This window comes from Syzygium oleosum, unplaced genomic scaffold (assembly GCF_021117445.2).
Source record: "Syzygium oleosum isolate NSW1041296 unplaced genomic scaffold, Sole_v2.1 Sole_v2.01, whole genome shotgun sequence".
In the NCBI taxonomy this organism is placed as follows: Eukaryota; Viridiplantae; Streptophyta; class Magnoliopsida; order Myrtales; family Myrtaceae; genus Syzygium; species Syzygium oleosum.
Genome location: NW_026607485.1, coordinates 28,626,009 through 28,637,300, shown reverse-complemented (window position 1 = coordinate 28,637,300; position 11,292 = coordinate 28,626,009). Strand labels below are relative to the sequence as shown.

The window sequence follows — 11,292 nt, the reverse complement described above, 5'->3', positions numbered from 1 at the left end:
TGCAAATTCACGTTGCAATAAGATCCTTGGACCATTTAATTGATGATGATAATTATGTGATCAAGTTTTTTAACCCAAATTGTTCGAAGTAGACTACTCTCCGATAAAGTGATTGAGGTTGGCTATTTCTTCGTGGAGTTGACTTTTTCAGTGGAATGAGATTACTGGTGATTGAGGTTGCTCGTCAAATTGTCCTCTCTGGTGTTGTTATTTGGTGTTGGCCCCAGAAACATAAAGTTTTGTGAGGAGTAGAAAAATAACGTTATCACAAACTATGGGCAAATTTATTGATTAGATTCCGAATCAACAAAGACCTCATTGCCAAGAATATTTTCGATTTGCTGTTTAAATTTTTCCCGGTCTAGTAAAAAAGAAAAACAAATTGGAATACCTGTAGTTGTTGCAACCTCCCCGAACCGGCGCTCGCCGCTTAAGGGGTTTGGCTAATGGATTGCTAAGTTAAACCTAGCTCGAGCTCTCCCAAACCCATACCAATTCGCAACTTAGGTTTAAGTTATTAACATGCAAATCAATTTTATCTAGGAGTCGCCACTAATCAGTTTTTGGTGGGTCGATTAGACACCCAAGTAAAGTATGGGAGAAATGCTTCACTTCTACGAACCAGAGATTAAATGGATACAGGGACTTGATTACACTAATTGACCAACTAGTGCCCTTTCGGTACCTAACATTGTTCAATTACTGCCTAACGTGTTCACACTAATTAAGAGTCTCAAAATTCGATTTCTAACCGAACTAGGGTAAGTAATAATCAACTCAAGAACCTAACATGCCCAATCAACTACACGCGATGTTAAATCAAACGCGTAATTCGAAGTGTGTGAACCAAGCAACGTGCAATCAGACATGACACTAATCACACAATAGGACAAGAAAAACCAATTCCAAAGTCCAAATAATATTTTTTGATATTTTCGAAATTTTTTAATTTTTTTTAAAAATTATTTTTTTAATATTAAAATAATAAAATAATATATAAATAATATAAAAACGGACCCTGGTCGGATCTCCACATCCGACCCGGATCGAGACTGACCCGGGCGCGCTGGCCCGGATCGTGACTGACCCGGGTGCGCCGGCCCGGGTCCACAACCGAACCGGGCTCATTTATTGAGCCCGGTTTAGCAAAACTCTTTTTTTTTTAAGGAAAGGGCCAGCCCGAATTTTAAAAAAAAACAAAAGCCCATAGCCCAACAAGAAAATAAAATCTCAAAACCCTAAATACACCAGCCCACAACCTATTCTAGCCCGTTTAAACGAAACCCTAGAGCCAAACCCTACCCGGTTTCGACCCGTTCGACCAACCCGATTCGCGGCCGCCGACCCGAATGCCGAAACCCTACCCGGTTATGACCCGCACACCTGACCCGACTTATGGCCGCTGACCCGACTTGCACCAGCCTCCATGGCCGAGAAACTCAGCCCCGCGGCCGGGCTCGTGCCCGGCCGCCGCTCGCCAATCTAACTCGCCGGACCAGCCGCGTCACTGCCACCGCGACCAGCGACCGACCGGGACTATCCAAGCCCCGACGAGGGGATGGCCGGCCACGAATCGGTCGAGCCCCGACGGGGAACCGGTCCAAACGAGCTCCCTGCTCGTGCGTCGCCGGCTACAAATTGACCGAGCCCCGACGGGGGACTGGCCAAACGAGCTCCCTGCTCGTGCGTCGCCGGCCACGAATCGACTGAGCCCCGACGGGAGACTAGCCAAACGAGCTCCCTGCTCGTGTACTGGTGAACGCGGACCGACCTCGTTCATCGGTGACCCACCAAAACATTCGCACCAAGCTCAGCGAGCAACGAAGACACCGCGAGGGAAGGGAGAGACACCAAGTTTCGGGAACGCATCACACACAAAGGAAGGGAAACCGGATCTCACTCATGCATAACATCAAACAGTTGGAGCACGCGACAAAAACGAGGGATTTTAGGCTCGATCGAGGCTCAAAACAAACCAAAGTTATCGACGCAAGACACATGGGGAAGTAGGAACAAGCATGAGGCGTCACGGGCTGGAACTCGCGCGAATCGGACGGCCGCGAGCTCCGACCAGTGAGCCCGGGAAACAGGGGAAGCAAAAAAAAAAAAACAGGGGAAGGAGGGGCGGCCGTTGCGACGCTCGCTATTCGGCTCGGGGGTGGCAAACGGGGGCGAATATGACAGATCGGACTTCGTCCGGTCGCCCCGCACGCCTCCGAGCCTAAATCTTCGGGAAATCGACCCCGAATCAAACCAAACAAAAACCCGACGAAAACTCGAGGCCGGGACCTACCACGAGAAATAGGATGCGTCGGAGCTTCGCCGGCCACAGTTGAGGCGCGGCAGTCGTCGACGGGAGCCCGTTCGGCCTCGGATCTCACTCTCCGACGCTCTCGGCCTCACTCTCTCCCTCGGATCTCTCTCGGTTCTCTCTCTCCCCCCTCTCCCCCCCCCCCCCCCCCCCGCGGATCTATCTCCGTTCTCTCCAATTTAAGGCCGGCCAGCAGGCAGGCGCGCATGGCCCCTGCCACCGCCAGTCTGCCGTGGCTGGCCTGATCCCGACTCGAGGATCGCGCCGGCATGCCCCATGCCTCTCTGGCTTCTGCTCCGTTCTGGCCTCTATTCGCTTCTCTTCCGTCTCCCCCGTACGCTCAGAAACGCTGAGCAAAGCTGGGGGAGAGAAGGTGAACAGTGCGCGGGCCGGGCCTAAGAGGAGAGGACCGGCCCGCGCTAAAGAAAAAAAAATAATAAAATAAAATAAAACAAGGGAAGAAAACAAAGGATGGGCCGCGCGAAAATAAAAAGGAAAGAAAAAGAATGGGCCGACTGACCTGGCCCGGAAAACCTTTTTTTTTTTGGATATGTTCTAATAGACCCTATTAATGCAAATGTGCCTAATGTCTATACGCCGTGTAACTTAATGAAAATATTTTTGGTTTAGGGGTTAAAAATTAAACCCTAATTTTCTATGCGACAAAATCCTAAATGATTAGACAAAATTTAGGTGTCAACAGTAGTCTATACTAAGGCTGTGTTCGTTTACGGAAAAATATTTTTTCGGAAAATATTTTTTGCATTTTCCGGTGTTCGGGGGCGTGGGAAAACATTTTCCTTCCCCACCCCAAATCCTTCATTGTTTTGAGGAAAATGATTTCCTCTTTTCACAAAGAGGAAATCATTTTCCCCCAAATTGAAGGCAAAATTGCCCATGGGAGGGAAAATATTTTCCGTGGGAGAGGAAGTTGATCGCCGATCACCACCGTTGGCCGCCGGCCGCCCGCCCGCTTGCTGCCGTTGGCCGCTCGTCGCCGGTCGCCGGCCGACCGCCGGCCGTCGCCGCCGCCGGCCGCTCGGCGGCCCACCGCTCCGGCCGCCGCCATCGGTTGCCGGCCGCCGGTCGCTGCGCCGCCGCCGCCATCGGTTGCCGGCCGCCGGTCGCGCCGCCGCCGCCGCCGCCGAGCCGCAGGCCGCCGCCGCCCCGCCGACCGCGAGCCGCCGCCGCCGCCGCGCGCCGGTGAAAAATATTTTCCGAAACTTTTTCATATTGGTCGCCAAACACCGAAAAATTATGTTCCGGGAAAACATTTTCCAGGAAAATGACTTTCGGGAAAATATTTTCCAAAAGGAGAATATTTTCCGCCAAACGAACGGAGCCTAAGGATGTGTTTGGTAATCATTCTATTTTCGGAAATAATTTCTACTCATAATGATTTTTTTTATCTTGTTCTTGGAAATAATTTCTGAGTATTTAAAGGCATTTGGCAATTGCCCAAAATTTCTATTCCTTAAATAGAAAATAACAGAAATGTATTTGGTAACTGCCCAAAATTTTTAATAATATTTTGAATTTTTTAATATTTCTTTCTTTTCTTTTTTTTCTCTTCTCCTTTCTTGGCCTCTAGCCACAGGCTAGGGTCGGCGAGGGCCACAGGCGAGGGTCCCCCTCGCCGATGAGGGCGAGGCTGGACCCTCGCCTAGGCTGTGAGCCGTGAGGGACCTCGCCCAAGCGGGCGAGAGCCACCCTCGCTGCTCGTAGCCTGGGTGAGGGCGACCCTCGCGGGCCTCACCCTCACTAGCGAGGGTCGCGACGCCCTCGCCGGCCATGGCCGGAGACTAGCCATAGGCCAAGGAAGGAGAAGAAAAAAAAATGTTTTTGTTTTGATTCTTTTTTTTTGTTCTTGGAAACAAGAAGCAATTTTTTTTTAATTCTTGATTCTGTTCCAAAACAGTTTGCAGGAACAAATTTGTTCCCGGATATAAAAAATTTACCAAACGAATTTCTGTTCTTTTTTTCTTCTCGGAGAACAAAATAATAGAATTAAATACTATTTGGCCGGTTACTAAATAGCCTCTAACTACATCTAATTTAGAATCATTGTTCTCTCAAGAGTGTGATTATTCATCCACACTTCAGATTGGTAGGTTACAAGCATGAACATCATCCTGTTTATTTTTAACTAAGTTGGCATATATGCACGGTATCCATAGTTTGTAATCACCATAAAAAATATGGTTGGAAGAAAATTTAGCCTTTTTAGGTACTGCTGAATATCTAAATTCGATTCTATCAACGATGCAAGAAAGTAATGGAAATTCACACAACACAAGAATTTACGTGGTTCAGCAGGGGAGATGTTCCGCCTACCTACGTCCACGAGGAGAAGAGATCCATTTCACTAATAACGTAGAAAAGTGTACAGCCACTCTTTCTCACCTCCTGCCTCTCTTTAGAGACCTGTTTCGCCCTAAATATATATAGCGAAATCCTACATGGCACAAATTACAAAGTTACCCACATAGCCTAAAATATTTAGCTTTCCCATATAAATCCTTCTATGACTGAACATAAAACGCCTCTGGCAACCCAGGGGGCAGCGACCCCCGCCGAGGCGGCCCCCCCGGACCCCCGCCCGCTCACCAGGGAGCGGGACCCCCGTGCTGTCCAGTTGTCAGGGGCCTTTCGGAACCACCTCATAAGGATCTTGGATAACAGAATACAAGACATCAACCTCAACACAAGGGTCCATATGCAAATTTGGCAGATTTTCGCATTTCAAAAATATAAACTTCTCATTGGGCATCCGGTAAGTCTCTTTTCAGCAAGACTTTATATCAAGTGAAGAACAAAAGCTTTTGAAAATGAATCTCTTTATAACATAATTTCTTCCAACTATTCGAAATAAAGGTACGATACGCTAATCTGAAATTTGCATAAGCTAACGAATAACAAGGTTTTCGCAATTTAATTGAATTTAAGTAGACATTTTATTAGGTAGGCCTTTTCATAATCACTTGTACAACAAGTTTTTTTCTCTAGAAAACAACTCAACGTAATCTACGTGCAACTAAAACACAAAGTAGATTATTCAAAATCGTGCTAATTGTAGTAGATGGAGAAGCTTAACTATTCAGAAAACGAGTAATCTTCGAATCTTTGAATCTAATTCTACAATCTGAAAGCTGAACTTGAGCACCACGACTCCGACCGCATTCTTCATAGTTGAGAGCTATAGCTTTCCCTATGCACATGTCACAATTGGGATCAGTCAATGCTCCATTGCATACTCCATGGCCAGGCAATTCTCATATTCGATGTAGTAATTATAACCATGGGCCGAAGTACCATCGTCTAAACCATCTAGGACGGCAGTTTTCTTGACGATATAGGTAAAGTCCGACCGATCATACGTCCTTCCACTACATGTTCAATACACTATTCTCGTATTGGAATCACATTACACGGCATTGAAAAGTACAATAGGTTGATTGCCATGGCCATGGCAATTTCACTCAAACAACAGCATGATCAATTTCACTCAAACGACAAACCACATGGATCGTAAACCGTAAATCAACCCAAGCAGGACTTGTTACAATGAGGCTTCAACAGGTTGATTGCAAGTTAAATCAACATAACACAAGTCTCAGTCACAATACTAAATTGTGGCCAACGACAATAAACTTCAACAATGGAAAACTACTGGACATATCCTGATCAAAAGGGAGCTGAACTCCAGCCAGGTTTATTTGGAAAGGAAGTATGACAAGACTTGTGAATCGGATTTAGACTCAGAAGTTCACTAATGCCATTAGGGAATTTCATCAAACAGATTGTGCGCGCAACGAACAAGAAGCCTAGACGCGTTGTCATTACAGTCGTTCCAACTAAGATAATTCCCTCAACAACAATGTTCTCGCCAGTCATTTAGAGAAGACGCATATTAACTCAAATTCTCAATGGCTTATATCCGAGGAACATAAATGTGTCACGGACCGGAGCGATGCAGAGATCCTCCCGTACTCACATAACCTTGTGAGTGGACTTATTAGCGTCGGGGTGAAGAGCGAGTGATGCAGAAGGGATAATGATACGCTTCTTTCATAGGAGTGGCATCGGGATGTTTGTACTAGGAATTCTAAGATTGAACGATTATAATTCTAGGAACTTTGGAGGCGGGGCTGGCCACTTGTGCACAAATTTGTTAAGAGCTGATGCTGCTCTCTGGATAAGGCCATAGCAGATCGACCAGCTTCTATGCTATATTGTTTTGTATGTCTCACTCAAGAGGATGGATACCTGAGCTAAACTGGATGTGGTATGATTCGATACGATGATGTTATTATCTGTTTTGTTCTTCGGAACGACTATAGAATGAAAGCTAGCCTAGTATCATTGGCTGAGCAAGCGCCCATGACAAATGGTATCAGAGCAGGATTTCTCCAGTATGGTAGATGATTCGGTGAAAAGCCTATGGTCTACCCGTTCCTATGAGGTCGGAGAGTAAATCGCCGGAGCAAAAAGGGGCTTGAACAAAGTGCGGCTCTCATCTTGCTTCTAGGATGGCAATTGGGGCATAAGTAGGAACCAAATTGCTCACTAAATAGGGAAAACGTTCCTGGATCAATGGGTGAATTTCAAGATGGGTCTACTACCATGTTTTCAACAAGGAGAGAGATCTCCATTGGTCGACTGAGATTAAGAGAAGCTTAGTAGGCGAAAGAGGGTGTTGCTGAAAGCGCAATAGGCTTCGAATGCTACACTTGCCAAGGAAAACACAACTGGTCGAAGATGCCCGAACAGCTTTGATCAGGGGAAGCCACCAATGGAGTGCAATGGCCTGTTCTGTTTGGCGAGTGTCCATCATTCATGTAAGACCTGACCAAGCGGCGTTGATGGTACCAAAGCGACATAGGGAAGGGACATAACAGCTCGTATGGAATTGAGTGGGAGACCGGAGTGACGCAGGGGTTTTCCTATACTCATGTATTCTTGTAAGTGAAGCTTAGTCGCGTCGTCGGGATAAAAAGTGAGTAATGTAGAATAGATGATATAACTGGTTCGTAGGAATGGTAATTAAAAATGTATCAAAAGTTTTGATACCACAAATACATTGGGCCAAAATTCAAAGATTATTTGTATCATTTTCCCACGCACAATGTATTAGTCGGTAAAAAAGGCCCATGGAATGAGTCGCATGACCCAAGGAGCATATAAGCCTGTACCCGAACCTCAGTCGGGCACGTTCCGGAGGTCGGCCGCCCAATCTTTCAATCTCCTTGCAGTTGCAGCGAGAGAGGGAAAGCAGACAGGCCGAAAAGAAAGGACATGAGTTGCTTCCACGCCTTCCATCCTTCGAGCCTTCGTTTTCCTCTCGACCCAGTTCCAATTTCAAGAGCCAAACCACCACCGCCAGCCCGTCAAGAAACCACCCATCTCCGAATGGCCGTCCGGGGTCGTGTCGGACAGAAGGGAACTCCTGCGGCGGCGAAACCTCTGGTGCCCAGAAACGTCGAGCTCGTCACGAGCACGTCGAACCCGCTCGTGAAGCACTGCGTCAAGCTCCGCCAGAGCTCCTCCTATCGCCACTCCCACGGCTCGGCTCTTGTCGTGGGCACGACCCCGATCAGGTAAAGCTTGAATCTTGATCGTTCTTCTTCGCTCTTCAAATCGTTTCGTCATTTCTGCAGTAGCTAGGGTGGGAGGCAGTACAGCTCCGTACTAATTTTGGCACATTGAGGAGCATGGGATGACATATCAGGGTTCTCAATGAATTTCGCGGTCCCCTGTTCTTCTTGGGAATTTCGTCGAACAGGTTACTGAAATGCCCATGTAGTTGACCTCGCAACATCCAAACCAAACTCGGGAGTTGCATAAATTTTCCGAATGAATGAAGTACTGCATTTCAAAAGAAAGATGGAAGATGTATTAGTTTAGTGACGTTGTTGATTGATACTGAAGGACTTTTTCCGGTAGTGCAAGCATAAGCATATGAAATTAGTGAGCATATGTCTTTTAATTTTATGATATATGTGCTTTGGCATGTCTTTCTTTCGTCCACACCATATTGGAATGAAGTAGCTCCAGTCAGTAATAGAGCAGTTGTCTTTACTTTATTATTGAGGAACTGTGGGTTGAGAATGCGGTGCACGTGTTTATACTTTCGGCATATTATTCTTATGCAGGGAGATCTGTAATTTTCAGTCGTTGAGGAGCACAACTGCCATAATTGATTGCTTACTACTTCTTGATAAAGCTCAGATTCCTGATGATCTGGAAGAACATTCAGTCCGCCTGGTGCGTGTAAGTTCATTGGTTATGGAAAAACTTTCTGGGGTCGAATCAGCTGAATCTATCGAAGCTGTCGCTCTGATGAGAATACCTTCCACTTTCTACAATGTCAACGACAAGGCCGATGACAGAGATTGTCGGAGATGGTTTGCCTCTCCTCATCGAATTCTTGTGCTTGATGGGATCCAGGTGAATTTTTTTAGTTTCTTTTACAGTTCAAATGAAATTAAAGTGTTTACAAACTCGCAATTCAGTTATTTACATAATGGCATGTTGGGTAAAGGAGCAACTTTTTGTAGTCGGTTAAGTTCTATGCGTAGGTCTACCAATCATGTGAAAATACTTAATGTCTCTGGTCACATGACAATTCATCTTATTCTTTTTTGTTCCATCCATTTTCTCGAGGAACTTATTCAAAACAACTCTCCTATTTATTTTCCCACAACGGCATAATGTTAAAATGAATATCCTTGCGGTTGCTGGATGTCAATTATCCTAGCTATGGTTTTTTGTTTTTCTATATGGATATAACTCCTACTTAGGAAGAGAAAATGCGACAAGTTTTGTTCATATGTGCTTAACAACATATCTCGTTCAAACATGAACCTCTCAACTTTTTGTTCATTGTGGGAACTTTTGTGACAGTTGTATGAAATTGATTATGCAGTCTGAGTGCACTGTTTAATCTCAAGATAATGGTTGATATATATGGTTCTCATGATTCATGAATATTGTGGGTATGGCCTAACTTCTATCAACTGTTTGCTGCAGGACCCAGGCAACCTCGGAACATTACTAAGATCAGCTGCTGCATTTAATTGGGTAATGAAAACAACAGCACTGTTCTAAATATGTTTTTTTAATGGCTCTTTGCTCTTCTTGCTCTTCCAATGTTTCATATTCTTGCGATTGCAATGACATAAGAGCAGTTTGTTATGTTTCATGTGCACGGTTGAACTGCCACACAGAAATTTTGGTACCCAGAAGACCACCTTTCTTGAGTTATTAACTGATATATTAAATTGATGTTCATTTGACTACCAAAAGCTGGTAACTCAGACAAACTTGAGGATTACGAAATGTGTGTTCTTCTATATAGCTTCTGTTACAAATGTAGGTTTGGCCTCTGCTATGTGAATTTATTAGGACGTTTTGGAAAGTGTAAGAAATTTTGTTACGCCAGCTCCTACAGAGAGTGTTGGTTTGCTAAGTGCCATCTGAGAAAATTCTCATACTTCTGCATCAGTTATTTGGGTGATCTCTGAAGCAGTATGTGGCTTATGCGACAGGATGGTGTTTTTCTGCTTCCTGGCTGTTGTGACCCTTTCAATGATAAGGCCCTTCGAGCGAGCCGAGGAGCCTCATTCCAGCTCTCTCTGGTATTAGGAAGGTGGAGCAATCTCAAAACCCTTCTAAATGAATTTCAGATGAAGTTACTGGCTGGTCACCCTGAGAGCAACGCGGGACAAAAACTGGTGTCGAATTTATCTCCGAGTTTTGTTAATTCATTAGCCAAGGTGCCTGTATGCTTGGTTTTGGGTAGCGAAGGAAGAGGCCTCTCTGAGGAATCTGAGTCTCTGTGCGAGTTAGTGAGTATCCCGATGGCAGGAAAATTCGAGTCTCTGAATGTTTCAGTTGCTGGCGGAATTTTTTTGTATATGCTCCAACCTCAGGTTTATGTTGCTCCTTCCACATTTTCCTAATGGAAATAGATAATTGAAATTGACAATATATAGTGAATCATTAGGATGGCAAGTGCGAGAGGCATAATATATGTGTGCATGGAGTGAATCATTATGATGGCTTTTATTAGGACTGTTGAAAGAGTTTGGAGGGCTTGAAAACCTGATCCGAACCATATTTCATGGTTTGGGTCGGATATGGATTAGGTTGTGTTCCTTTTTTATATATCAAAAACAAGAAAACATCAAACAGGTTTGGTTCGGGTTTCGGATAAGGACCTGAACTGACCTGTTACTCATAACACAGGAAATAGGAGTAAAGAAGAAGAAAGACTGAAATCTGCAGCTACCTCCAGATCAACAACAATTCTCCATCCAGCCATATGCCAATAAAAAGAAACTCAGCTCAGCAGCATCGCTTCAGGGGATCTCAATATTTCCTTGTTCATTAAATCATCAAGATCAACACTGGCGGTAATGGAGAAGGAGATCGACGAGTGCGCCAACAACGATGATGATGATGACTCAATCTTGAGTGGGTCAGCTTCGGCCTTGAGTACCTCGACTCGTGTAACTTAAGAGTATGCTGCAGAGCTCACCAGTTCCACTTTCACTTCACTGAATCTCAGGTCCAGCTCCAGCCCCTTCGGCATTGAGTCATCGTCATTGAAGAGATTGACACTGACTGTAACGGAGGAGAAGATCAACTAGTGGATCGCCGACGATGAGTTGGCTGTGAGTGAGTCAGCTTGGAGTGGCCCCTCACCATTGCAATCTAGACCATGGAAATTTGCAGAGTTTTTTAGCCATGAATTGCAGACCGGAATGTCCGAACCTAAGTGAGCTGAACAGTTGATCTCGAGTCAGGTAATGACAGTTAGTGTTTGGTTTGGCTGAAGTTCTACCTCGAGCCATTTGTTTCCGGTTGGGTCAAGTGCAAAAACCGGCCCAACCGACCCATTGACATCCCTAATTATGATAGTTGACGTCATGAACTGGTGCTTGTATGTAGATATCTATCCGCCGGATGATTTTTCTTCA

General features: G+C 45.2%; 1 protein-coding gene across 6 annotated transcripts; it reads left to right on the top strand.

Moving 5' to 3' along the window:
• The first annotated feature begins 7,499 nt into the window (after positions 1 to 7,499).
• LOC115692318 (uncharacterized) lies at positions 7,500 to 11,292 on the top strand. Of its 6 annotated transcripts, none has more exons than XR_008816184.1 (5): positions 7,500 to 7,908; positions 8,464 to 8,758; positions 9,341 to 9,391; positions 9,859 to 10,786; positions 10,881 to 11,292. XR_008816184.1 is itself a non-coding variant. In XM_056309933.1 (5 exons), exons 1-5 carry the CDS (start codon positions 7,607 to 7,609, stop codon positions 10,563 to 10,565), a joined length of 756 nt encoding a protein of 251 aa, XP_056165908.1. In that variant the 5' UTR covers positions 7,500 to 7,606; the 3' UTR covers positions 10,566 to 11,292. The 6 variants fall into 6 exon arrangements, 4 of the variants coding, with proteins under 4 accessions (XP_056165908.1, XP_056165903.1, XP_030474986.1 ...); XR_008816183.1 differs by having other exon boundaries at positions 9,859 to 10,790; XM_056309933.1 differs by having other exon boundaries at positions 9,859 to 9,959; positions 10,559 to 11,292.

Bases quoted from the DNA above. Each gene is read 5' to 3' on its own strand.
- LOC115692318 (XM_030619126.2), top strand. From the start codon at position 7,607: ATGAGTTGCTTCCACGCCTTCCATCCTTCGAGCCTTCGTTTTCCTCTC. The intron at 8,759-9,340 runs GTGAATTTTTTT...TGTTTGCTGCAG, and splicing joins TTGTGCTTGATGGGATCCAG to GACCCAGGCAACCTCGGAAC. The intron at 9,392-9,858 runs GTAATGAAAACA...CTTATGCGACAG, and splicing joins CAGCTGCTGCATTTAATTGG to GATGGTGTTTTTCTGCTTCC.